The sequence below is a fragment of the Schistosoma mansoni genome, chromosome 1 (genome assembly GCF_000237925.1).
Source record: "Schistosoma mansoni strain Puerto Rico chromosome 1, complete genome".
Taxonomy (NCBI): Eukaryota; Metazoa; Platyhelminthes; class Trematoda; order Strigeidida; family Schistosomatidae; genus Schistosoma; species Schistosoma mansoni.
Genome location: NC_031495.1, coordinates 7,959,488 through 7,984,468, shown reverse-complemented (window position 1 = coordinate 7,984,468; position 24,981 = coordinate 7,959,488). Strand labels below are relative to the sequence as shown.

The window sequence follows — 24,981 nt, the reverse complement described above, 5'->3', positions numbered from 1 at the left end:
ATTCGCTGAGATTTTACAAATATATATTATTCCTATATAATGTCTTACATCAACTCGGCGCTCAAATACTGTGAAACTATTCGCTCTAATTTAGACGAGAGTTCTTATATAGTAATGCATAGTTACTTATCTGTACAAAAGATAATTACATTAATTTGTTTGAACAATTGTTTTTATAAATGAAGAGAAGTGAGTAGTATATTTTAACAGTAGTATTCAATTGTTCATTTATACTGGTTTCACATTTATACCCTTTAAAGAAACTTTACACATCTAGATTGATCAAATCGCGTCAGTTTAATCAACTTTATTGTGATATTAAAAATTTATAATAGTTTATAAAGCCATGTCGCACAGCAGGTCATTGAATTGTTTAACATCTATAGATTACTGATAGGTAAAGAGATTAAATTAATTCTATTTATCCTGCTGTGAACACTAGCTGATTACATATCATTATTATTATTCACCCGTGAATGGTAAAGGCATTAACATTGCCTTATCCATTTTAGAAATCTACCCGAAAAGAAAATGATTTTATATAGTGGGATACAAAATTTTTCAAGGTTTGAACCACGACCTCGCGCACAGGAGTTGGACCCAAAATCTCTTGTCACATGGTGAACACTTAAACCGTAGATTACTGAGCTGGGTTGTAATGGTGTACAAGTTTAACTTCAATTAACCCACGATATTGTGCAACCATATTTTATTGTCTTCAGTGGGTACTATCTCACATCTGATACGCTTTAACTCCTTTGCTTACGACTTCTTGTTCTTAAATGCGGGTCCAGCTAAAATTATTTCGGGAATTTCAATGCGAAGATCTCATAGTTTCCATAAATCTTCCCATACAAATGAAAAAAAATGTTGGTAAGTAATAAAGTTTATGGTGATTCATATGCATTTTGATTTGATTCATACATGTTTCGGTTAGTTTTACATGAATGATGAAATGAATTATCCATTGATAACTAATGTCAGGTTTCTATGATAAATAAAAATCCTTTAAATAAAAACATTTAGAAGGGACATAAATTTATATTAAAATAGATGGAATGTAACTAGCAGTGGTATCCAGATAATGAGTACCGAATAAGTCAAACTGTACATTTCGAATTCCAGTGCTAGTTATATTTCACCTATTCTATTTAAACTTATGATAAAAGGGATATACTGAAGCAATCTGCACGGAATGAAAATAAACACATTAAGATTGATCAAAATTCTATTGAGAGTAATTAAGAATGAAATAATCTAAACCGTTATACACCACATTAAATTTAGTATGGACAGTTAAGTAAAGGATATATTTTGAGTATAAATAAAATATTTCCCCTATCTGTAACCTTGTGGTGCGAGTTATTGATATCCACATAAGTAGTATATGATGATAGTTGGGCATTGAATGTATTTCAGTAGAAGATCGATAACGAAAGAACGGGAACGGCACGCAATTGGTACGAAAATGCATGAACAACTATAATCGGAGACTATGGACGGATATTTGCAGAAGAAACAGTTAAGATTGAGACAATTGATTGTTATTTTGCAAATAAACTGTTCACTATATGATTCTCATATTTTAATGAGATATTCTGTAATGTTGTGTTAAATACACTCGATTGCATCTCCCCACACACCAGTGTTCTTGTTCACTACAACCTTATCCATAGAAGAACGTAATAATGTAAATATTATTCATGTAAACAAATACAATAATAAACAAAAAAAAAGATTATCATAAACCCTATGATGGCTAACCTCACCTTTAAAGTTATAATCTGGTTTATGTATATGAAATTGAAATGAACACCTTAATCTATCTCTGCTTACCATGCTTGTGAATTAAAGCTATATCCAGGCAATAGGCACAGTATGCACAGTATGCCAATTAGAGATTGACCAGTTGCAGTCCTAACACATCAATGGGAAGATTCAAACAAACAATACTAAATGAGTTTAATCTAGTTACGTTTTATTATTATTTTTGTTTGTTTGTTTCCTGTAAACAGTAATTAAAATCAACCTCATGATCAGATTTATTTTTTTTTATAAATTTTTTGGATGAAACGATTAACATAAGACAGTAATAAAAAAAAATTTATGTTCGTTTTGGAATTAATTCAATCAATTAAATTCATCTATTGGTTAGAGTATTTAGTTGTTTGTTTGTTTATTTTGGTAAACATTTATTTATTTAAATTAGAGATAAATAGAAGATGAATATTTTGAAGACGTTTCTATATTTAATGAATTACAAATGTTTCTGATTGATTAAATATGATTGGTTGAATTCATGAGTCAATTGAAGCTAGACCACCATCGAAAATCAGGAAGAACTGGACAGCCGTTTCATCCTATTGTGGGACTCCTCAACAGTGCATATCCACGATCCTGCCTCCCCGAAATTCCAACCCACGACCTATCAGTCTCGCGTTTGAGCGCCTAACCAATAGACCACTGAGCTCGTTGGTATCCAACGGTGTTAAATTCTAACTTCGAACAATCCACGAAATTTGGCGAATTGAGAAACTTTAGATGTAAGATGGTTATTTCTCATGTAAAATAAATTTTTTTATCTTTATCATTATTTTAATTTATTTGAAATGGGCATATGAGTTAGCTAGAGAAGAGGAAGTTCTTCTTATTGATGACTGAACACTTTAGATCAAGTTGCAATGTGAACACTTATCGATATGACTTAATATCGCGTGTACTACGTTGAGATGTAAGATGATGTTTGGAAAGAGCATCAACTCCTTGAAGAATTAAAGTTTTTTTTCCTCCGGAATGCTAAACAGCACGAAACATAATTCAAACAAGGTTTCCTGTAAACTACTCCAATCAGTACCTCACGTATGATAAAGGTAATTTATTCAAATCATAAACCTATACAATTTAGACCACCATTGGAAATCTGGAAGTGTTCAACGACCACTCTGTCCCATTTTGATGCTCCTCATCAGTACGTGTATATGATCCTACGCGTGAAATACTATCCTTTAAACCACTGAGCCAGTCTAACTTCTATTGGTTCATGGTTTCAATGAAATTTAATAATGTTCACAACATTAAACTGAAAAGTGATTTACACAAATAATCAGAAGGGAGTTTTATGGAGATTTTAGTAATGTTATATAGTTGAAACCATGAGTGAATTAAAGCTAGACCACCATCGAAAACTTGGAAGTACTAGATGGCCGTTTCATTCTATTGTGGGACTCCTCAACAGTGCGCAACCACGATCCTGCCTCACGAGATTCGAACCCAGGACCTATCAGTCTCGTGCGTGAGTGCTTAACCTCTAGACCATTGAGCCGGCCGGCATCCAATGATGTTAATGTCTAACTTCAACCACTCCACGAAGTTGGGCGACACATCCATCACTGTCATCAGTGATTTACAATCTCACAATACACCTGGTCAAACTCCACTGATTACTGCTTCTCACTAGAACTCCAGCAAATACTTCTTGAAGCCAGTAACTGGTGAGCATATGGTTATTATCAGGAGGGGTTTTGTGGAGATTTCAGTAATTTTATATAGTTTAAATCAAGAGTCAATTGAAGCTAGACCACCATTGAAAACCTGGAAGCCATAAACATTTCCTTGAAAGTAAGAAATCTTCATGGCTTTTATTTTATCTTGTCAATACATAATACCTATGTGTAAGTTTCAATTCAAGTACATCAATCAATCAATCGATTAATTGAATTTTTTATCGATTTAACTATAAGCTCACTTTAATTCCAATCAATAAAATTTAAAAACAAAAACAATCATAACCACTTGTTCGGTACTAAGTTTATATCTAACTATAAAACTTTTCTTTTACTGCATACTCTTGATATAAATCTGATTCAAAACTATTCTTTCCAATGATCTTTATCTTTGATCATTAAGATTAAGCATATTTCAAACTTGTCATATTAAAATTAAATACGTCAAGACCTTTGTATATGTACTATTGTTAGTCTTTAGTTAGATATAATCTAAACATTTCCTGAAGAAAATAAGATCTGTTAAGTAAAATTGAAAAGTTTGATCAATATATTATTAATATCAGAAGGGTTTTTTTGTGGATATTATAGTAATTTTAATAGTTGAAATCATGAGTCAGTTGAAGCTAGACAACCATGGAAAACCTGGTAGCACTGTTCGGCCGTTTCGTCTTCATGTGGGACTCTTGAGCAGTGCTCATCCACGATCCCGCTGCATGAGAGTCGAACCCAGGATCTATCAGTCTCACGCGCGAAGGCTTAACTTCATTGAAAGTCAAGGGAAGTGATGTGAAGTAAAGCAACTAAATTTAAGGTGAGATAGACATTATAAATAAAAATATTTATAAATTGAGACTTTTAATGTTAAGTAAATTGGTTAAATGTTCAATGGGATAAACTTTAATTATTCTATAATTTTTCAGAAAGTCCCACAGTAGCTTTAATAAGTAATACTGTAGTGAAAAAGAACACGACTGGGGTCAATCGAATGTACTTGAGCACAAATTACAGAATATCTCACTAAATTCTGATAATCATACAGTAAAAAGTTAATTTGCAAAATAACAATCAATGGTATCAATCTTAACTGTTCCTTCTGCAAATATCAGTCCATCTTCTCTGATTTCATTGTTCATGCATTTTCGTACCGATTGCACTTCATTCCTGTTAATTCCTTATCGATCTTCGACCAAAATATGTTCTCCGTTGATTATCACCATATACTACTTATGTGGGTATAAGTAGACCACACCACAATACGTTAGTTGTTGCTGCATGGAATCATAATTTAAAAAAGGAGTCGCTACTTTAATGAGTTACACCAAAATTCATCAATGTGAAGCACAAAAGTTGTATCAAACAAGCACAGTGTTATTGATTATTTGCAGTTTTGAAATGTAGACTTTCTGTTCTAAGGTACTTAACAGTTTTTTGAAATAATTCTTTTCATTTCTGTCAAGTGCCTAACTTCATTTATTGTAAACATGGAAATATCATACAAAAACTCATCTTTCAAAACCTATAAGATACATTAAGATCCAATTGTGACATTTAACATAACACATGTTATATTTGTGTAAGCCTACCTGCATTAAGGCTGCAATATCTTCTCTGGCAGTAAGTAATTCTTCTAAATTTACTGTACCTAGTACGTTGAGTAAAGTGGTTTGTCCTAAAACTCTGGTTGCTCGATTAGCATCTTCAACATTAACTACAGCACGTACAGGATCTCTTACACGATAATATACAACTGCATTTACTACAACTGTAACAGAATCTTTTGTAAGCACTTCTTGTGTAGGTACATCAAATGTAAAAGTACGTAAATCCAAAACACGATAACGATCCAAACAGGGCAGAACAAATATTAATCCTGGACCTTTAGCAGTTGCAGATACCAGTCTTCCAAGGCGAAATAGTACTGCTCGTTCATAGTGTGTTACAACCTATAAGAAAAAAGTGATAACCAGTAATAATAACTAATAAAATCAATGGAATACTTATGCGATAAAAATTGTAGAAACTAAATTAGAGACTAACCATTTTCAGTCCTAAAAACATCAATGGGAAGATCCAAACAAACAATACTAAGTAAATTTCAACTTCACCCCATTGCACAAGCAAGTGGTTATCAGGACTCAGTGGCCGAGTAGATAACGCGATGGCGTTTGAAGCGAATAGTATTGGGTTCGAGTCCCATAGTGAACATCAACTCTGAGATTCAGGTACATCCAGCTGACGAGTCTCAAATAGGACGAAACGCGCGTCAAACTGTATTCCACTGCTATCCACTGTCCATCTCTGCTCATAATAAATATCTCAGTTGAAATGTTGTATTTATAAAGATGATCCAAGTAGTCTGAAATCTAATATAACTGAAAAACACCCGTCATTAAAATGTTTCTACTATTTAAATCTACTATATCTAAGTTAAATAAAATGTTCTATAAAAAATCTTTACTGAGACCATATCATAATTAATTCTTATCTAGAGTAAAATGGATTTGTGAAAATTGTAAAATTTCCAAAGTTTGAATACTTTACTAATCTTAGACCATTAATGAAAACCTGAAAGCACCGAATGGCGGTTTTGTCGTACCGCTGAACTCCTTATTAGTGCACATCCACAACCCCACATCCGGTTGTTGAATCCTGGACCTCAACTCTAGAGTGCGAAAGTTTAACCTCTATAATAATGAGCCGAGATCAAATGTTGTACATTTATAAATTCAATTCATGATACGGATCTACATTCATTCATTACCTGTAGAGGGATAACTGTTTCACATACGACACAAAATGAACTCTACTGGTCACAGCTTCTCAGGCTTTCAATAGTGATCTAACTGAGATCATTTAGGGATTGAAATGTTGTTAATTGTTATCCATCTAACAGACTATAATGTTTGACAAATGAATGCAAACTTTCCAGTGATCATTGAATATTACCTAAATGAATTCAATAAAACAAAAATTCAAATGCCGCAACATCATCAGAACAATAACTCCAATGTTCTTTTATTTATTGGATGCATGAAGTTTCAATAAGAAGGCTTCATAACATAAATTGTTTTTTGTTTTTTTCTTCTAAAATGATTTTCAAATTCAACCCCCTTATTATATGCTCACTAGTTACTGGCTCCATGAAGTATTTCCTGGAGTTCTAGTGAGAAGCAGTGTACAGTGGAGTTCAACCAGGTCTGTTTGGAGATATCAACTCACTGAAGACACTTGGTGAACGGTTGCCCAACTTCGTAGATTAGTTGAAGTTAGACATTATCACCGTTGAATGCCAAAGAGCTCAGTGCTCTATCGGTTAAGTGCTCGCGCGCGAGACTGATAGGTTATGGGCTCGAATCTCGCGATGTGGGATCGTGGGTGCGCATTGCTGAGGAGTCCCACAATCGGACGAAACGGCCGTCCAGTACTTCCAGGTTTTCGATAGTGGTCTACCTTCAATTGACTTATGATTTCAAATATATATAAAAATTACTGAAAATCTCCACAAAAAAACCCCCGATTTTCAGATTCGGTGAAAAAATTTTTCATAATCCCTTGAAGAGATAGATATTCAAGTCATGATAAATCCTTAACTTCTAAAAGAATTAAGATGAAGTTAAAAAGTTTTTTTTCATTGAATAAAAAAAAATTCTTTTTATAGAATGATTTGAAAATGTATAAATATGGAGAAATCGAGTTAAATGAAATATCAGAACAACGAATTTGAGATACATCATCTACAATCAGATGCTTTTCCAAACATCTGTTTATATATTTATATATTAAAACAGAAATATTTTCAGTATGAAGTTGTAGAGATTGTTCACTTTTTGATTGGGATCATGAATTGATTAATATTAGATCATCATTGATAACCTGTAAGCATTGAACGACTGTTTCGTTCTAGTATGGGACCCCTGAACGGTGAGCACCCACGATTTCGTATGTGGGACTCGAACCCAGGACCTTTGGTCTCGTGCGAGAATGCTTAATCTCTAGATCACTGGGTTGATATCGAACAATTCTAACGTCTAACTTTAAACAATCCGCGAAATCGCGCAACCATTTTTCATTGTCTTCGGTGGGTAACTGTCGGATCAGTGGCCCAGAGGTCAGGCATTTGCACACGAGACCGAAGGCCTCAGGTTCAAATGTCACGTGGGGATCGTGGATGCGCACTGCTGAGGAGTACCATTCTAGGACGAAACGGTCTTCCACTGCTGCCAGGTTATGAATAATGATCTAAAATTGATCGATTCATAGTCTCAACAGAAATCTTTATCTAAATATTATATTTCCTTTAAAAGTTGTGATGAAAAATTTATGTTTAATGTGGATATATGATTCAACAATTAATTTCGTTTGTAAAACCGTTTTTATCAACAAACTTCATAATGTATACTAATCCTTATTACTTAAAGTATAAATGTTTATTGATCCCAGAAATATTTGATAACCAGCATCTATGCAGACCGGTGGTTTAGCTACTTGGCTACACTAGTCCTAGTGAATTCAACATTATTTAGGAGGTCGGTATGTCTTCACTTTTAATGGATATGCTTGTTCCTAGAGTAGCGGGACTGTTGGAGCCAGTGGACATCATGTTACAAAGCAGTCAGCTGGTTGGTTGTAATACAAAGGATTTAAAACTTAGGAGAAAGCAAAATAATGGGAGAGTATAGGTGCCAGGAAAATAGACAAATTATTTTAATCAAGTGATTGATTTGGCAAATAAGTAACTGATAGATGTGATGTAACAGAAAATAGACAGAGATGGTAAGACATAAGGTATGATAGATGAAGTTATTGATAATGATGACAATAGTAATGGTCAGGATTATGTACGATAGGACCAATGACTGAAAATAGACTTAGTCAGTTGTTGTTTACAATTTCATAAAAACGACCACAAATCATGAACACATTCATCATTGTCGAGGTTCGCTCTAAAATTACCTACAGAGAGAGCTTTGGGTAGCATCTCTCAGAGTAGAGTTCCAGATAGAACAAATCCTACAGTTTAAAAACGAAACTCTCTGCTTGTGTATTCACTCTCTGATGTGTAATTCGTCGAAGATTGCTTTATTAATCTGTATAGTCATAGGTTAATTAATCATTTCGTTATACACCATAATTAAATCATTTCTTATACTAATCTCAGAAAAGACATTTCACTTTATTTGTCAGTTAGGAAATAATGAGAAAAAAACAATTTGTAGTTCTACCTTACCACAAAGTTATGGAGTATTTCAAATCATTTTTTCATACCCCATTGTTTACGTAAACACAAAACAATTGTATACACTTTTTAGATGGTTAATAGACATCTATCCAACTAATTCACTCAAAATAAACACAATCATATTGTTAAATAGAAAGGTTTTCCATTCAGAACTTCATTAATAGAATGTTTAATGTACTTTATTGTAAGTAAACATTAGGTGTATTATTCTAAGTTATTTATTTATTTGAATACATAAATATTGGTACATGAGGGTACCAGATATATATGCGCCACACAAATCTCATTTGATTTGTGTGAGGGCTGTGATACTTCTCAGGTGCCCAAACTGAAACAGGTAGTTTTCTTAGGGGGACACACCTGGAGCCTTTGACCTAATGGTCTGATCCATAAGACAGTGGAGCAACGTCAAGAGATGCAGTCCCATGGTAGCCGGTGATAAACGATTGATTCATACGCCATTTGTTTCCTCAGGATATTGGAGCCCATGTACATCATTGGTTTTAAATCAGGGTTTTCCAACTCCCCTAAGTGGATTTTCTGTGTCCACCAACCCGGTTAAAGTGCCGGACAATCGTCCTCTCAATTTCGTGAACAACATCCTAGGCGTGAGAAGGCAGGGATTAGGACTTCCCTGACATAGGCTATATACACGTGACTATATGAGAGCATTTTTAGAGAGCGAGCGGACTCTCCCCACTCTCAGCCGTACCAGGGCATTTGGGGGCTATTATTTTAAGTTTATTCTCATTTATTCAAATATAAATTTAGATTATATAATTCTTTATCGTTGAATTCATGAGTTGGTTAAAGCTAGATCGTCATGGAAAATCTGAAAGAACTGGACGGCCATGTCGTACGAACCCCATACTGGGATGAATTCAATTATAAAATGACTAAAATCTCTACAATATCCTCTTCTGATATATGATTTTTATTTATTAAATAAGTAAGTAAGTATACATCTTTGAAACAGTTTGTTTCTCTCTTCTCATTTCATTGTTTATTATTATTTAATATTGTTGTTTATTTATTTATTTCCCAAATAGCATTTTACACTTGTAGTAAATGTATTATCTATAAGTGTTACATAATTAATTATCACATCAATATAATCGATCAGTGTTTATAAACTTAACAGTTACATTTGCAGTAAACAAGAACATAAGTGGGGACAATCAATTAGTAATATCTTAGAATCATACAGTAAATACTCCATTTGCGAAATGTTAATCAATCGTATCAGACTTCGTTGTTCCTCCATTTTCATACCAATCATTCTTTGTACTTGTTCTTTTTTCTTCGATCTTCTTAACCTTTTGCTTCTAGGCATTTCACTTTGGATTGATGATATATACTACTTGCATCTATCAACATCAGTAGTACACATCATACATTATTTATTGTTTATTGCTTTTAAATGTCTATTAATAAGTTCATTTAATAGGTAGCTCATTAATGATAATACTAGAAATAGCAATCATCAAAAAAAAATGTTTCCATACAAAGTGTAGTTTTTGTATCAGAACTTTTAGTTATGACAATGAATTCAGGAGTTGATCTAAGATAGACAACCAGGTTTTCAATGGTGGTCTAGTTTGGATTGACTGATGAATTCAACTGTGAAAATACTACAACCTCTCCGAAATCTCTATTCTGATAATAACTATGTACTCACTAGTGACCAGCTTAAAGTTGTAATTCTTGGAGTTCTAGTGAGAAGTTATGACCAGTAGAGTCTAATCTAAATCGAGTGGAGAAAGTTATCCACCTTAGATGATAAATGAAGAATTGAACATGATCATGGATCGATTAAAGTTAGACATTGTCATAGTTGGTTGTCAGCTCATTAGTCTAGAGGTTAAAATTTCGTGCACGAGACCTAAAGTCTTGGGTTTGAGTAATGAATAAATATGGACATTTATATAAAATCATGTTGAAAAAATATGTAAAAAAAATTTTTGTGTTTCTGTTTAAATATCACTATGCTTTGGATGAGTCTGGTTAACTCTAGACAAAATATCACTTTAAAAAATGGATAAATATAACTTTCAGCTAATTCCCTTGATACTTTCAGATTGATTTTTCGTGTTGTAAGTTACATTTTATTGATTGATTGAGTTACCCTTATTTTTGAAACTTGAACACTTTATAAATAATTAAAATAAAATATTTAATTATGCGTTGAAAGCCAAACAATAATCTCAGAACATTCAACATAATATGTATTCTTATGAAAGAATTTACTTTACATTAATGTTAACTTCAAAGATGGCACATCTGTCGATAACTTGAAGATAAGGATCTCAAATATTATCAGAAGAACTTTCTATCGCAGTAGGTTTAGGAATAATGTTTACGAATAAACTCTTACATCTAACTGTTTAATGTAATACTACGATTTCACCTGTCTCTATGGATAAAAGTAGATTGGTTGATTGTTTTGAAGTTTGTCCAAGAAAGGCCATGAATACTAATCTACCTGGTTAAAGAACGGCAACTTCTTTTTAGATTAAGAGCGAAGTTATAGAATATCCTGTCAACATTATTCATTCAATTAAAGCAAATCCTCTTTTCAAAGTCCTCTACATGTAGAAGATAAAGACGTACCAAAAGAGTATAATTTTTTCTCCTATTCGTTTTTGAATCCTTCATTATGGACATAGAAAAACTCAAACTATATGTACAAAAGAGATTCATTAAAATTTACTATTTATTTATTTAAACACATAAATATTGGTACAATGGAGCACCAGAAATATATGCGCCACACAAATCTCATTTGATTTTTGTGAGGGCTGAGATACTGCCTAGGTACCCAAACTGAAAAAGGTGGTTTTCTTAGAAGGCCACACCCGGAGTCTTCGACCTAAAGATCTGATCCGTAAGGCAGTGGAACATCGTGAGTAGATGCAGTTCCATGGTAGCCGGTGACCAACAACGGTTCATACGCCATTTGTCCCCTCAGGATACTGGAGCCCATGTACACCATTGGTTGACTATATATATATGTATATATATATATATGACTATGTCATTATATTTTTTGTGGCATGACCGCCTGTAATATTAGAGATGCTAACTGTCTCATTTGTAAAGTAATGTGTGAATTTCCTGTAGAAACGTAATAGTCCGATGCAATATGTAAGCGTACACAAAGATATATCTGCCTGTTCACTTACTCAGGCAGATGTTATATCAAAACATTCTGATTAGAATAACCCCATGTGTCCGGTCGTTCATTTCAACTTGGTGCTAATCCTTCCCCCTTCAAATATTATTAAATATGATCAGTATTCTTTTGTTTCGCATACATCTAATTGATAAGTATCAGTTTGACGTTTCATTTCTTAAGTCTTATCTATGATCTTCACTATCATTTCTCTAATTACCTGTAGGGTTATTTAATCACTTAAAGGTTTTCAATCATATTTGTTAATCACTCACTAAAAAGCCACTTTATAACAGACTAATATTTCTAATAACTTTATAAATCATTGTATGGCTTCATTCAGTACCATTGTTTTCCGTTAATTTTCGAAACCATCTAGCTCAGAGAACAAACCTACATCAATTTCTGATACTATTTTCCATGAAAGTAAAAACTGATAAGACTTTTCAATGTAGTTAGTCAAAACACAATCCAAGTCTTTGGGTTCATAAGAAATTTGTAACATCTTGAAAATGCATGGACTTCAAATTCATTCACTAAGATTTTACGTACTCTTTCTTCGTTTATTTTTTCCTTAACCCCTGCCACTATTTCCTTCTCGCAAATATACACATCACAGCCCGATTATCTGAACACTCCTAATTACGTAATTTTATATTTTTTTATGAATGTTATTTCAGTGTATATATTTTCCTAATTCCCACTATGAAACATGGATACAAGCCTTTATTATTCTTATCATAACCAGTACACCTGTCATCACACTACCAATTAGTATTTTTCTTTTATTATGTTTATTTATGTAATCTATTCCACTGTTATCATTGACTCATAAACTGCCTTGATATCACTATATATTAAAGTAAAACCTGATGAGGATCTAATCGAAAACAATAAAGGCAAAGATGGATAGTGGCTAGCAGTGGAATCCAGGTTGCATGTTTCGTCCTATTTGAGACTGGTCAGATGGATGTACCTGCATCTCACAGTTGATGTTCACTCTAGCACTTGAACCCAGTACCGTTCGTTTCAAACGCTATAGCGCTATCTACTTAGCTACTGAGTCCTAATAGCCATCTACATGTACAATGGGGTGAATTTTAAATTCACTTGGTATTATTTACTTGAATCATCTCATTAATGTTTAGGACTGTAACTGATAAGTCTCTTATTGGCATATGTGTTTGTGAATTAAGGCAATATCGAGGCAATCCTCATAGTATGGACATATGCCAATAAAAGACTGATCAATTGCAGTCCTGAACAAGTGAATTTAGGTAATAGTTTATGTTTCTTTTTTCGGCAAGCAGTAGAAACTTATATTTGGCAGTTAACTTTTTTCAGTTTTATGTTTCTGGATACAAGTTGGTTTCCATGCTCTCCTTTATAAAATTAACATTTGCTTCGCTTCAATAAGCGTTAATCTGTACTTCAAATATTCATTGAAAACCATTAATGCAAACATTTGCTCAAAATATTTGACCATAGTGAAAGTTCTCGTTTTGAAATTCAGTGATTAGGTAGAAGAAATGTCTTTTCAATTTAACTTTAGGTTCTCTTTGAGAAAATAATTTAACCTATCATTATAAACATTTGGAATACAGTACTATTGATCATGCATCATTCCTTTTAGACTTGTATTTTTGTTAAAAATCTGGCGCGAGACTGGTAGGTCCTGGGTTCGAATCTCGTGGGGCGGGATCGTGGATGTGCACTGCTGAGGAGTCCCACAATAGGACGAAACGGCCGTCCAGTGCTTCCAGATTTTTTATTGTGGTCTAGCTTCAATTGACTCATGATCTCAACTCTATAAAAACCTATTTGATTAAGATAATTATTAAAATGAATATAATACAATTTAAATTTACTGTACCTACATCAGCCTTTTTAGACAAATACAACCCAAGTTGACATTTAGAAAAATATTATAATTTCAAATCTAATTGAATGTAAATTTTGAAATTTTGAAAATTTGGTTGTTATAGAAACAAGGAAACTTAATTTACAAGTTCTGTTCAACTAACGGAGACGTTCTGTAATGAAAAGTTTCCCATTACAGGTACCATCCAATCTATATATATATAATCTAAATATACATAACTATTTGTAGTTGTAACTTTTTCAGTTTTGAACAGACTGGGGAATCGCTGTATATTTAAGATATGAAAATTGGGAAATTGGAAAATACATCGTATTATGCACAAAATGTACTAATATTCTGAGAATTACTGTATAAGCTTACTTAGTCACCGGAATATTTTTTTCAAGTTTAATTATATTACTTGATAAAACCAATGAAATTATATAAATGAAATGAATTATCCACATAATGCTTGATCACCTAGATTACATGACAATGACATTCAGTTGATGGACAATACTTCAAGCGTATTTGAGGTGAAGAAGCTGTCAGTCGTGAAACGACTGGATAAGGACAAGAACGCTAATTGATTTCAGCTGAGTGGTTTAGAAATTAAACATTCGTCACCTTGTTCTGCAGCCTTGGTCGGGTACTCCTGAAGAGTATTATACTACGACTTTCAGATCTCCAATGGTCGTCTAAGTTAAATGGACTCAAGATCTCAATAAAATTCGTCACAGCTATTAGGATTTTCCGCCTCATTCAGTTTATAACCATCTTATTCCGTAAGAAAAAATTATAGGGGACAAGTTTCACAAAAGATAAATTCAAAACAACTGAAATACTTTAAAAGAGATATAATAAAAATCAGTCTCCAAGCGAAATACTTCTTTTGTAGGTTGATAATAATAAACTTGTATTGTATTCCAATAAAATGAGTAAACTTTTCGCGGGTTGTAAGGGTTGAAAAAGTTATATTACATGAGGAATGAAGAAGAAACAATCCTTATTATAGGATTGTGATGATTGTTGAGTTTTACTTAAGATCATGAACCAATCAATGTTAGACCACCATTGAAAATCTGGAAGCACATTTCTGTCTGACTTTTCTTTCCACTTTGTCAATGGATTTCAAAGTTTGAACAGTTCAATTACGAAGATTATGACTAAACTAATACATCAATGTGACTTGTCTTTCCTACTTACGTAACACATTCTACTAGTTTAAAAGCAAATGACGTATAGATTGTTCGTTCTTAATTGATGTTCTTGACAAAGGCAAGTCTTATGTGAACACTTGGAAAATATTATTGTAATCCTATCCTACATGATTGAAATATACACTTTATTTAATTTTGGTTTTATTTTTCTGGTAAGCGTTTTTTTTAGCAAGTTAGTTAGATGGTGTCGCTAACCCCATGCTCAACCCTCCTCCTTTATCCGGGCATGAGACCGGCAGTAGCCCCCGGAGGGACTACATAATATATTATCTTTTCAGACATATCGCCTACATTTAAGTAAAGTTTAATACTCTTAATGAAGCCAATACATGAAAATCAACTACAATTTGAGTATGACAACATATAAACACATCAAAGAACAATAGTCTTATCATACTTTAATCCTTATGTTCTATTTAAATTTTATTATTAATACAACAAAGAAACCCGAAAGAATTTAAGTCAAACCATCTGTCATCTTTTATAATTTCTAGGATCATAATATTATCATGGACACAAAAACAAGGCGAACACAAAGGAAAGACTTCCGACATCATCTATGTAGTAGTTAACTAACAAGCGAATTTTGACATTAAAGTACTATAGATTATGTATATATTTGAACAAACTCTGATAAGACTATAACATTATACTAGTTAGATTATCAATTAGATTCTTTATGTTTTTTCTTTGTCCTACTGTATAAAAACTAGAAAGAAATAAGAAGACCTAACTGTTTACCTCTGATCACAAATATATAATAGAATATTTATATATACTTGAAATCATCATCGAATCTTACGAGGCGGTATCGTGGATGCGCACTGTTGAAGAGTCCATCAATAGGACGAAACGGCCGTCCAGTGCTTCCAGATTTTCCATGGTGGTTTAGCTTCAATTGATTCATGATTTCAAGTATATATAAAAATTACTGAAAATCTCCACAAACAACCCACATATAATAGAATAGGTTAATAATTGGATAATTATTCCATTATGACTATTCATTATAATTACAATCATTTTCCTAATGTCTCTAAGAAAAGAATAGTTCAGTTTATCAATATATAGTAATAATGCTATCATTGTATATTAGAATAAAGCCTGATGACTGTGTAAATGAAAACAATATGTTATTCTAATCAAAAAGGCGAGACTATAATTTATATGGACAAACCAATCAGATATAAGACAATAGGTCTTGAAGTTCATTCATCCATTTGGCTAAATAGAGTTTTGGTATTTTAGCTAATGTCCGTTCGTGATAAAAACTCTAAATCTAATTCCTAACCTTAACCATCAACTTGAAATCATCATTCAAATTTCTCACACCGGTTTATAACCTTCATTTACTCTTAGTAGGTGAATAGATGGGAACATAATTTATGGGCGACCTTGGAACAACGCTAGACTGACCTTGAGAGTGTCCACCTAACCTGTGTGGGGAATTCGAATTATGATCAACAGTTTATGGTTAAGTTTAGGAATTCTATTTAGAGTTTTCATCACGAACAGACATCAGCAATAATACCAAAACTCTATTTAGCCAAATGGATGAGTGATTTCGCGCCAAAATCCGAGACCTGTTATTTTATACCTGATTGGTTCATCCACAACTTATAGTCTCGCCGGTGAATATTCGCAAGGTCACTTTACCTTCGCTCAAGCTTCGTCCATAAATTATAGTCTCGCTCTCAAAAATATGAGGATTTATCAATATTTTCTATATTACTAGAATAGTAATAGCTTAACTAAATAACACTAAATATTGTTACAGTACAGGAATCTCAGTACCACTTGTCCAATATTACAATAAATATCACTTAAACATCTATTGAAATCGTGATTATTCACAATATATATCAAGAATAATTCCAACAGTGACTATCAGTAACTCATATTTAGGCAGTGAAGCTTTGTACTACTTCAACTTCTACACCCTTTTTTGCCATCAATTACATATTTGATATTTGATATCCCATATATATTTATATATATATTTCTGATTTTATCAAAAATAAGCAAAAAGTAAATATTTGCTAGTAACTATGGTTTTTTTATTGGGTTCTCCGGTATTAAGAATTGTAATCAGTTGTACTACATCTATGAAAGCTCATGAGTATATATACAGTTTGCATTTATAACGGTTCAACCCAAACAAATGTAAAACATGTATTTGAGTTGTATGCATTATTTCAAAAACAGATGACCCAAATTTTTGTACAATCCACTGTACAAATGTAAATAACTTATTTATATATTAATAGTCGAATTTATAAGTCTATCTAAGCCAGACTACTATTGAACACCTGAAGTAGTGGACGGCCATTTCGTTCAAGTGTGGGACAACTCAGCGGTACGCATCTACGATCCCTCTAATCCATGTCAGGTAGAGACAAAAGAAAATAGTCGCGCGATTTTGTTGATTGGTTGAAATTTAGACATTAACACCATTGAATGTCGGCTCAGTAGTCTAGAGATTAAGTCTTCGCACGCGAGACCGGATATCCAGGGTTCGATTCTCAAGCACAGAATCGTGGATTCCAATTGTTGAGAACTAGAACGATACGGTCGTCCAATGCTTACAGGTTATCAGTGATGATCTAATATTAATCGATTCATGATCTCAACTAAAAATCATTTACTTACTACTATAAGATTATTTAAAGAATAAATGAGTAATATTGTTTATATGTCATAAAGTTTCTTTTCAAAATGATTGATTATGAACTTTTCAAAGAGAAAAACAACAACAAAGTATTGTAGACAAGAGAAGTTTAATATTTTAATGATTAAAAAAAGTAATCCATCAAATCTGGTATCAAAAACTAATAACTGGGTAGACTGAATTCATTGTTTCGTCTGTTATAAATAAAAAAAGAAATGAACTTAATAACGAACATTTGAAAAGAAAAAGGATTCAACTATGGGATTATTTCAGAAAGGGGTTTTGTGAAGATTTTAGTAATTTTATATGGTTGAGATCATGAGTCAACTGAAGCTGGACCACCATCGAAAACCTAGAAGCACTGGACGACCGTTTCGCCCTATTGTTGGACTCCTTAGCAGTGCGCACCCACAATCCCGCCTCGCGAGCGAGAATCGAACCCAGGACCTACCAGTCTTGCGCCAGAGCACTTACCTGATAGACCACTGAGCCGGCATCCAACGGTGTCGATGTCCAAGTTCAACCAATCCGTGAAATTGCGCGACCAACTTCCATTGTATCTGAGGTAGATACCGGTCTCTACCTGACATGGAATTGATCTAATGGTCACGATTTCTCACTAGAACTCCGGGAATTACCTCATGGAGCCAGTCAGTAGTGAGCCTATGATCATCATCAGAAGGGGGTTTTGTGAAGATTATAGTAATTTTATAGTTGAAGAGAGAGACAGGTATCTGCCTCAGTACAATGAAAGTGGGTCGCGCAATTTTATGGTAATATTTCATTGATTTTTTTCGTGAATACAAAAAAGACTCAGTAATTTTCGGTAATTTTGAGAAATAATTAAATGATTTAATGACATATTCATTGAGATGACTGTCTTGAAGATTCTAGTTTCAAGTAGTGAATATAATACTGGAATGATGTTTTATAAATTACTCAATAGAATAATGAACTATCAGACCATTACACATTTCAAAACTGTGGGGACGGTCCATAGGTGAAGTCGAGGAAGCTTTAAGAAGCTCAGAAATAGCTGAACATATTCCATCCAATCAGCTTTTGAAAGAATATTCCAGAATCACTACGTGTAGCTTCCCTATTGCACAAATGCTAATAACCCCTTGTGTGCGGATTGGATAACTATTATGATGATTTCGTTTTTACTAAAAACTATAAATACCTGAGAGTTTTGTACCAAAATTGAGACTGTTTGGAATAACATTCATTCCACTTCTGTCTTCTCATTTGCGACTTGGGAAGGTTCTAGCATTTGAGTGCTCAAGTTATACGGGGCATACTAATAATCTAAGTTCAAGATACAACAAAGACAGACTGTTATATAAAACTACATGAAACTATTATCATGTAGATCTAGCGATATATATATATATATAATTAGAAGTCACCTTATGTATTTTCTTCTGTCTGCTTAAATAATGTGTCTAACATACATTAAAACAGGGGAATGTCATTCAAATATAATTGACCTAAATGTTTCTTCAGACACTGTTCATCTACAAATAGTCGAGTCGTTTTTTTAAAACTTTTAGTCATGATCTAAGAAGATCAAAGCTTGAACTAAGTAGCGCAACCGTATAATGATAAGGTTAACATTATGTAACTTTTTCATTAAGTTGTCGATGGCAGCTATAGAACTGCCTAATTCTCTCAAACAAAGCTAAATCAGCAAACGAAGTACATTTCACTCTAGAATATTCATTCAGTAATTAATGGTGTAAAACCACTTTCTTCATAGAAAATTAAACGGTAATATTAATATTCACTTGGTATTGTTTATTTGAATCTTCCCATCGGGTTCGAGTCCCAGAGTGAACATCAACTTTGAGATGCAGGTAAATCCAGCTGACGAGTCCCAAATGGGACGAAACGGGCGTCAGCCTGGATTCCATTGCTAGCCACTATCCATCTTTATTGGTAATATTAATAGCCTAAACTATTTAAACAATAGAATTTATTTGCAAATCATGGCTACGAGAAATCACTTCCTTGAAATTTATTCACGTGCTTTGATAATTTAATGTTTTGCTGACTATTCCATGAAGACATCTTGTCAATAATAAATTGATTTTATGACAGCTTTGAAAGGTACTGGAATAAATATTGAGGGTATGTAAATGTTAAATTTCCTAATTATCATTAAAAAGACGTTGAACCTGAAATTAATCAAACTTATTAGAAAACAAAACAATTCACAGTTGAATTTACGAGCCGGTTTAAGCCAGACCACCATTCAAAACCTGGAAGTACTAAACGACCGTTTCGTCTTAATATAGGACTCCTCAGCAGTGCGCATCCATTACCTTACACGCGAGACTCGAGCCCAGGATCTTCAGTCTCACGTGAGAATGCCTAATCTCTAGACCACCGAAATGACATCCAACGTTGTTTGTATTATTTTAGATAGATTGTTAATTCTAAGAAAATACTTCAATTGTGACATTTCATTTTACATGAAGTGATAAACTTATTTGAATTAACTTGTTTACTTAGCCAATTTAGTAACTCTTGTTGTTGTTTTTTTCGTTACCACTATAAACTTAACTCATAACTTCACCCGAACTTTATGGTCTTGGTCATTACATCATGTATTTCAAACAAGAATAATTTTAAAATAATTACGAAACGTATATTTTTACAACTACAAGTTATAAGGTTAATTCTGTCTAATATTATTTTGATAACATTTCAAAGTACACATACATTTTATAACAACCTTGTAAATTGTAACAGACCACAGTCTATCTCAACTAGTAAATTTGCGAATCTCGTAAGGCGAGATCGTGGATACGCACTGCTGAGGAGTCCCACAATATGACGAAACGGCCGTCCAATGCTTCCAGTTTCCCAATGGTGGTCTAGGTCAATTAACTTATGATCTCAACTATTAAAACTACATAATTATTAATTCAATAAATAATTTTGCTGAATAAATAATGTTAACACTTTCGGACTATCTCAAGGGTAAGAATAAGTTTCAATATATATTACTTAATTAGCAGAGAACAAAAGCATACGATTCTCTAACCAAATAGGTTTTGTATTTTATGATTGACGAATATACTACTTAAAAAAGTTTCATCAAGACCGTATTAGTTTCAATTCAATTACTGATATATTTTAATTATTAATAAAACCCATTGTTTTAAAGGAAATATACATTTACTTCTATGCATAGTTGTAAACACACACACACACAGTTTGGTTACTTCAGATATTGTACCGATAATGATTGACAATTTTTTTCAGATTATGTATAGAAGATTATTTTGACCTCAATACAAATGTCCATAATGATTATGATATTTCTTTTTGAAGGAACACTATTAGCAACGGAAGGATGTTTCTTTTAATTTATTTTTCCTTTATAAATGATACACTCTTGTTTTGTAGTATTTGTAGTATGTATCTCGATATTAATGGCATCGATCAGCACTAAGAAGGACTTGACACGCATGACATTGATCACCAACCAGTGATCAATCAATTGTGATTACATCTCAGTCCTACAGGAGGTCGGTCGAGGCCCGAATAGCTCAGTGGTAACATCTCTGACTGTGAAGCTGAGTGACAAGGGGTCGAATCCGTCATGGAGCACCAGTTCCCTCAAGATTACAGGTACACCTTGCTAACGAGTGCCAAGTAGCACGAAACCCGGGTCCAAGGTTTCCTGTTGACCACCTCCAACCACCATCTTATCTAAACTTAGTGCACGCAGTGTCGAGCCACCTGGACTAGTGGCCACATTGCAACTTGATCGATAGCATTCGATCAGCACCAAGAAGGACTTGACACACATGACATTGATCACCACCCAGTGATCAATCAATTGTGATGTATCTCAATATTCTTTACACTGAAATCGTTTTTTATCACGATTTATCTAACTTCTTGCCGTATAAAAACATACGTTATAACATGGACACCATGGATCAAAACTAAAGTTGGATTACGGGTCAGTGATCTAAAGATTAAGCTCTCATATGCTAGACCTAAGGTCTTGGGTTCGAGTCTCTGTAGTAGAGTGATAAATGCGAACTACTGATGAGTCCTATACTATGATACACTAGCCAAATGCTTTCCACTTATTCCGAATTTATTTCAAACAAAACCAATTAACAAATACCATTCTATATTGATTTTGAACAATTGGTTTTATCAGAAGGAAAATCTAGGACTGCAAGAGGAAATAAATCTGGTAGCTAAGCAGGGTTATAGATATTTTATTTAGAATGTAAATAATCTGAGATTAGAAACTTCAGTTTTCCCTTGTTGAAAACGTCAAATCTATGAACGTCATCCAGAAAACTAATTGAAGAAATCAACTATCATGAAACTAAGTATAAATTGGATTCGAATAAAGCGAACTATAAGTGAATAGCATTTGTTGAAATACAGTCATTGTATTAATAATGAAAATATTTGAAAGAATAACTCACCTTTAAACAAAATATCAAAGACAATGGTAATGTAATTATGATCAGTAAAATGCACAATACATGTAAAAAGCTTTCCATAAACCATTCTTCATCTGTATGAACAGTATTCTGTACCAAAGTTCGAGTTTCTTCAGTATCCTCCATAAAATCTTTAGTAATGAAATACTTTTTCAATGATGATAACTTGCATAGGCGTTCACGTTTCATGTATGTTACATTATTCACTTGAGTGTTTAATGGTTTTCTAGGTTGTATAAGTGAATAATTCTTGAAAAAGTCAATATTTTCTGTATCATCTTTATCATAATCTTTAGCTAATGCTAATATTTGTAACAATTCTTCTGGAACATCCACTGAGTTTGTAGTCTCTGGTACAATAGGTGGAGGTAATTTCGATGCAGACAATATTGCTTCAGCTATTTGTGGATCAGCCATTTCTTTACGTTTACGTTTAGCAATAACAAGACCTAATGGATCTGTTTTAACTTCTTTTGTATTTGTTAAATGAGATAATGGAACCATTGGATTTTTTGATACAGACTGTGTTTCATCTGATTTCAATAGACTGTTCGATTTCATTGTTTCCATATTACTTTGTTCTAAATTATCCATCATAAAAATATTTAGTTTAAATAGTTTTATTGTTTGATTAAAGTAACTAGTAATGGATGATTCAATGTTTTCAAGTGAAATTGAATTGTGATTCAATTGTTCAATAAGGATTTTTTGTTCATTATACCTGTTTAATAGAATAGGTAACCGCATCACATTCTGGTCATAATATTCATGAATTAAAAAAAGATATATTAGATAATAATACTAAACATATAACTGTTAAAGTATCCTAAATTATGATTTATGAGATAATCTGAATAAAAAAAAACTGTATCGGTTATTTATTTAAGAAAACACTTAATTCTGATTGGTTAAACTGAATATGAAATTCTATTTTCTGATTGGTCAGTCTGGATAGTTTAAATAATTTAATAATGAAAATGATTTCTGTAATAATTGGAATATTATGTGTAAAAATATTCAATTATAAAATATTCTTATAGTTAAGATTGTGAGTCATTTGAAGGTAGACTACCATGGAAAACCTGGAAGAACTGGACGGCCGTTTAATCCCATTATGGGACTCCTAGTGAGGCGGGATCGTGGATGCGTACTGCTGAGGAGTCCCACAGTAGAACAAAACGGCCGTCCAATACTTCTCCCTTCTGATATGGAATATTCATCAATTTGACGTTATTAGTTCCTTTTCGACTAAAACAATAAGAAGACAAGATTGATTTTTTTTTTAAATGTAGTGTATTTGGATTATACATTTCGAACAATCTAGTCATATATACTTGTCATGGCATTTATTTACTTCAAAACTAATCAAAATCAACTACATCGAACGTGGAATAAAATTTAAATAGGGGAGAAAATAGAATCAATATGATGTGGAAAAGTTAGAAAGTTGTCAGACCATTCTAGGCTATAAAGTGACTACAAGATTAACAGGACAGAGTTAAGGTTACAGTAAATTATTTATATGCATATAAAGAACGTTTGAATATCTTGAATACCCAAAGGTTCTATCAAACGAAAAAATTTGTATGTAACAATTCCCATAAAACATGTTACAAGCTGTGTTGAGGTCAATTTTGTGACCTGTTTTGATGATATACGTTGGTATCAATAAACATAATTTTCTACTTCTAACATTTATCGCAGCGTTTGATATTAATTGATTATGAAGTCATCTATGCACATATCCCTTAACCTTTGGTCGCGTTCTAAATACAGTGATATATGGCAATCATAATTATTATTAATTTAGACATGTGAAATTACTTACTTTAAATCACATACTCATCTTAGCTATAACACCATTGAAAACCTGAAAGGACTGAAAAGTTGCATCGTCATTGTATGGGACTACTCAGCAGAGCATATCCATGAATTAGCATTTTAGAATCGAATACAGAACCTTCAGCCTGTGTGTTAATACCTAAAATCTAGGCTGCTAGAGATTAGTCCCATAATAACACGAAACGACTGTATAGTGCTTCCAGGTTTTTAATAGTACTCCAGCTAAAATCACTTGAGGATTTAAACAACGAAATTTCCATAAACTCCACAAATCCTACTATAATGATTATGGGATTAATTTTCCCTAGCTTCAGTTAACTTTATTAAACATGAAGTTTGTTTCATGTAACACATGTGAGTAATTTCTCACTCAATAATCTAAATACAATTCTATGTTTGCGTCACACTGAAAATCCCTGATGTGTTCACCTAAACGTATCTATTTCAGTTCAATTCCAAATTCTTATCTAATTCAATCAAACTGTATATATTAATTAACCTTCAACCTGTATTGTAACTAATTATAATGAATTTTTAGTATTTCCTGTCATGGTTGTTTTTGGTATTACAAGTATGATCTATAATTGACAGCTTTTAATACTATGGTGATAAAAATGTGCAACTTTATAAAATCATCATAGTTGAAAGCGTGAGTCAATTATAGCTAGACCACCATGGAAAACCCGGTAGCACTGGATGGCCGTTTCGTCCTATTCTGGGACTCCTCAGCAGGGCACATCCACGACCTCGCCTCGCGAGATTCGAACTCAGGACCTATCGGTCTCGCGACAGAGCACTTAACCGATAGACCACTGAGCACGCATCCCATGGTGTTTATGTCTAACTTCAACCAACAAAATTCACCCGCTAAATCCAGACAATTTAGACTGAAGTCAAGATATATTCGGACACTTATTAAATGACATCAGTTTTGTTTTCAGTTGTAAGAACCTTCTCAAAAATCATAAGAAACATAATTATTGTAAATGAATGTG

At 33.0% G+C, this 24,981-nt stretch overlaps 1 protein-coding gene across 1 annotated transcript in view; it reads right to left on the bottom strand.

The window, feature by feature from the left end:
- Smp_003440 (putative spfh domain / Band 7 family protein) overlaps window positions 1-22,938 on the bottom strand; it is a 30,185-nt gene extending 7,247 nt beyond the window's left edge. Inside the window, exons 1-2 of the mRNA XM_018793135.1 lie at window positions 22,127-22,938; window positions 5,090-5,449 (exon numbers count right to left, since the gene is read on the bottom strand). Coding sequence (XP_018647678.1) covers window positions 5,090-5,449; window positions 22,127-22,891 — 1,125 coding nt within the window. The 5' untranslated portion in view covers window positions 22,892-22,938. The remainder of the gene's footprint in view (window positions 1-5,089; window positions 5,450-22,126) is intronic.
- Between the last annotated feature and the right edge of the window lie 2,043 nt (window positions 22,939-24,981).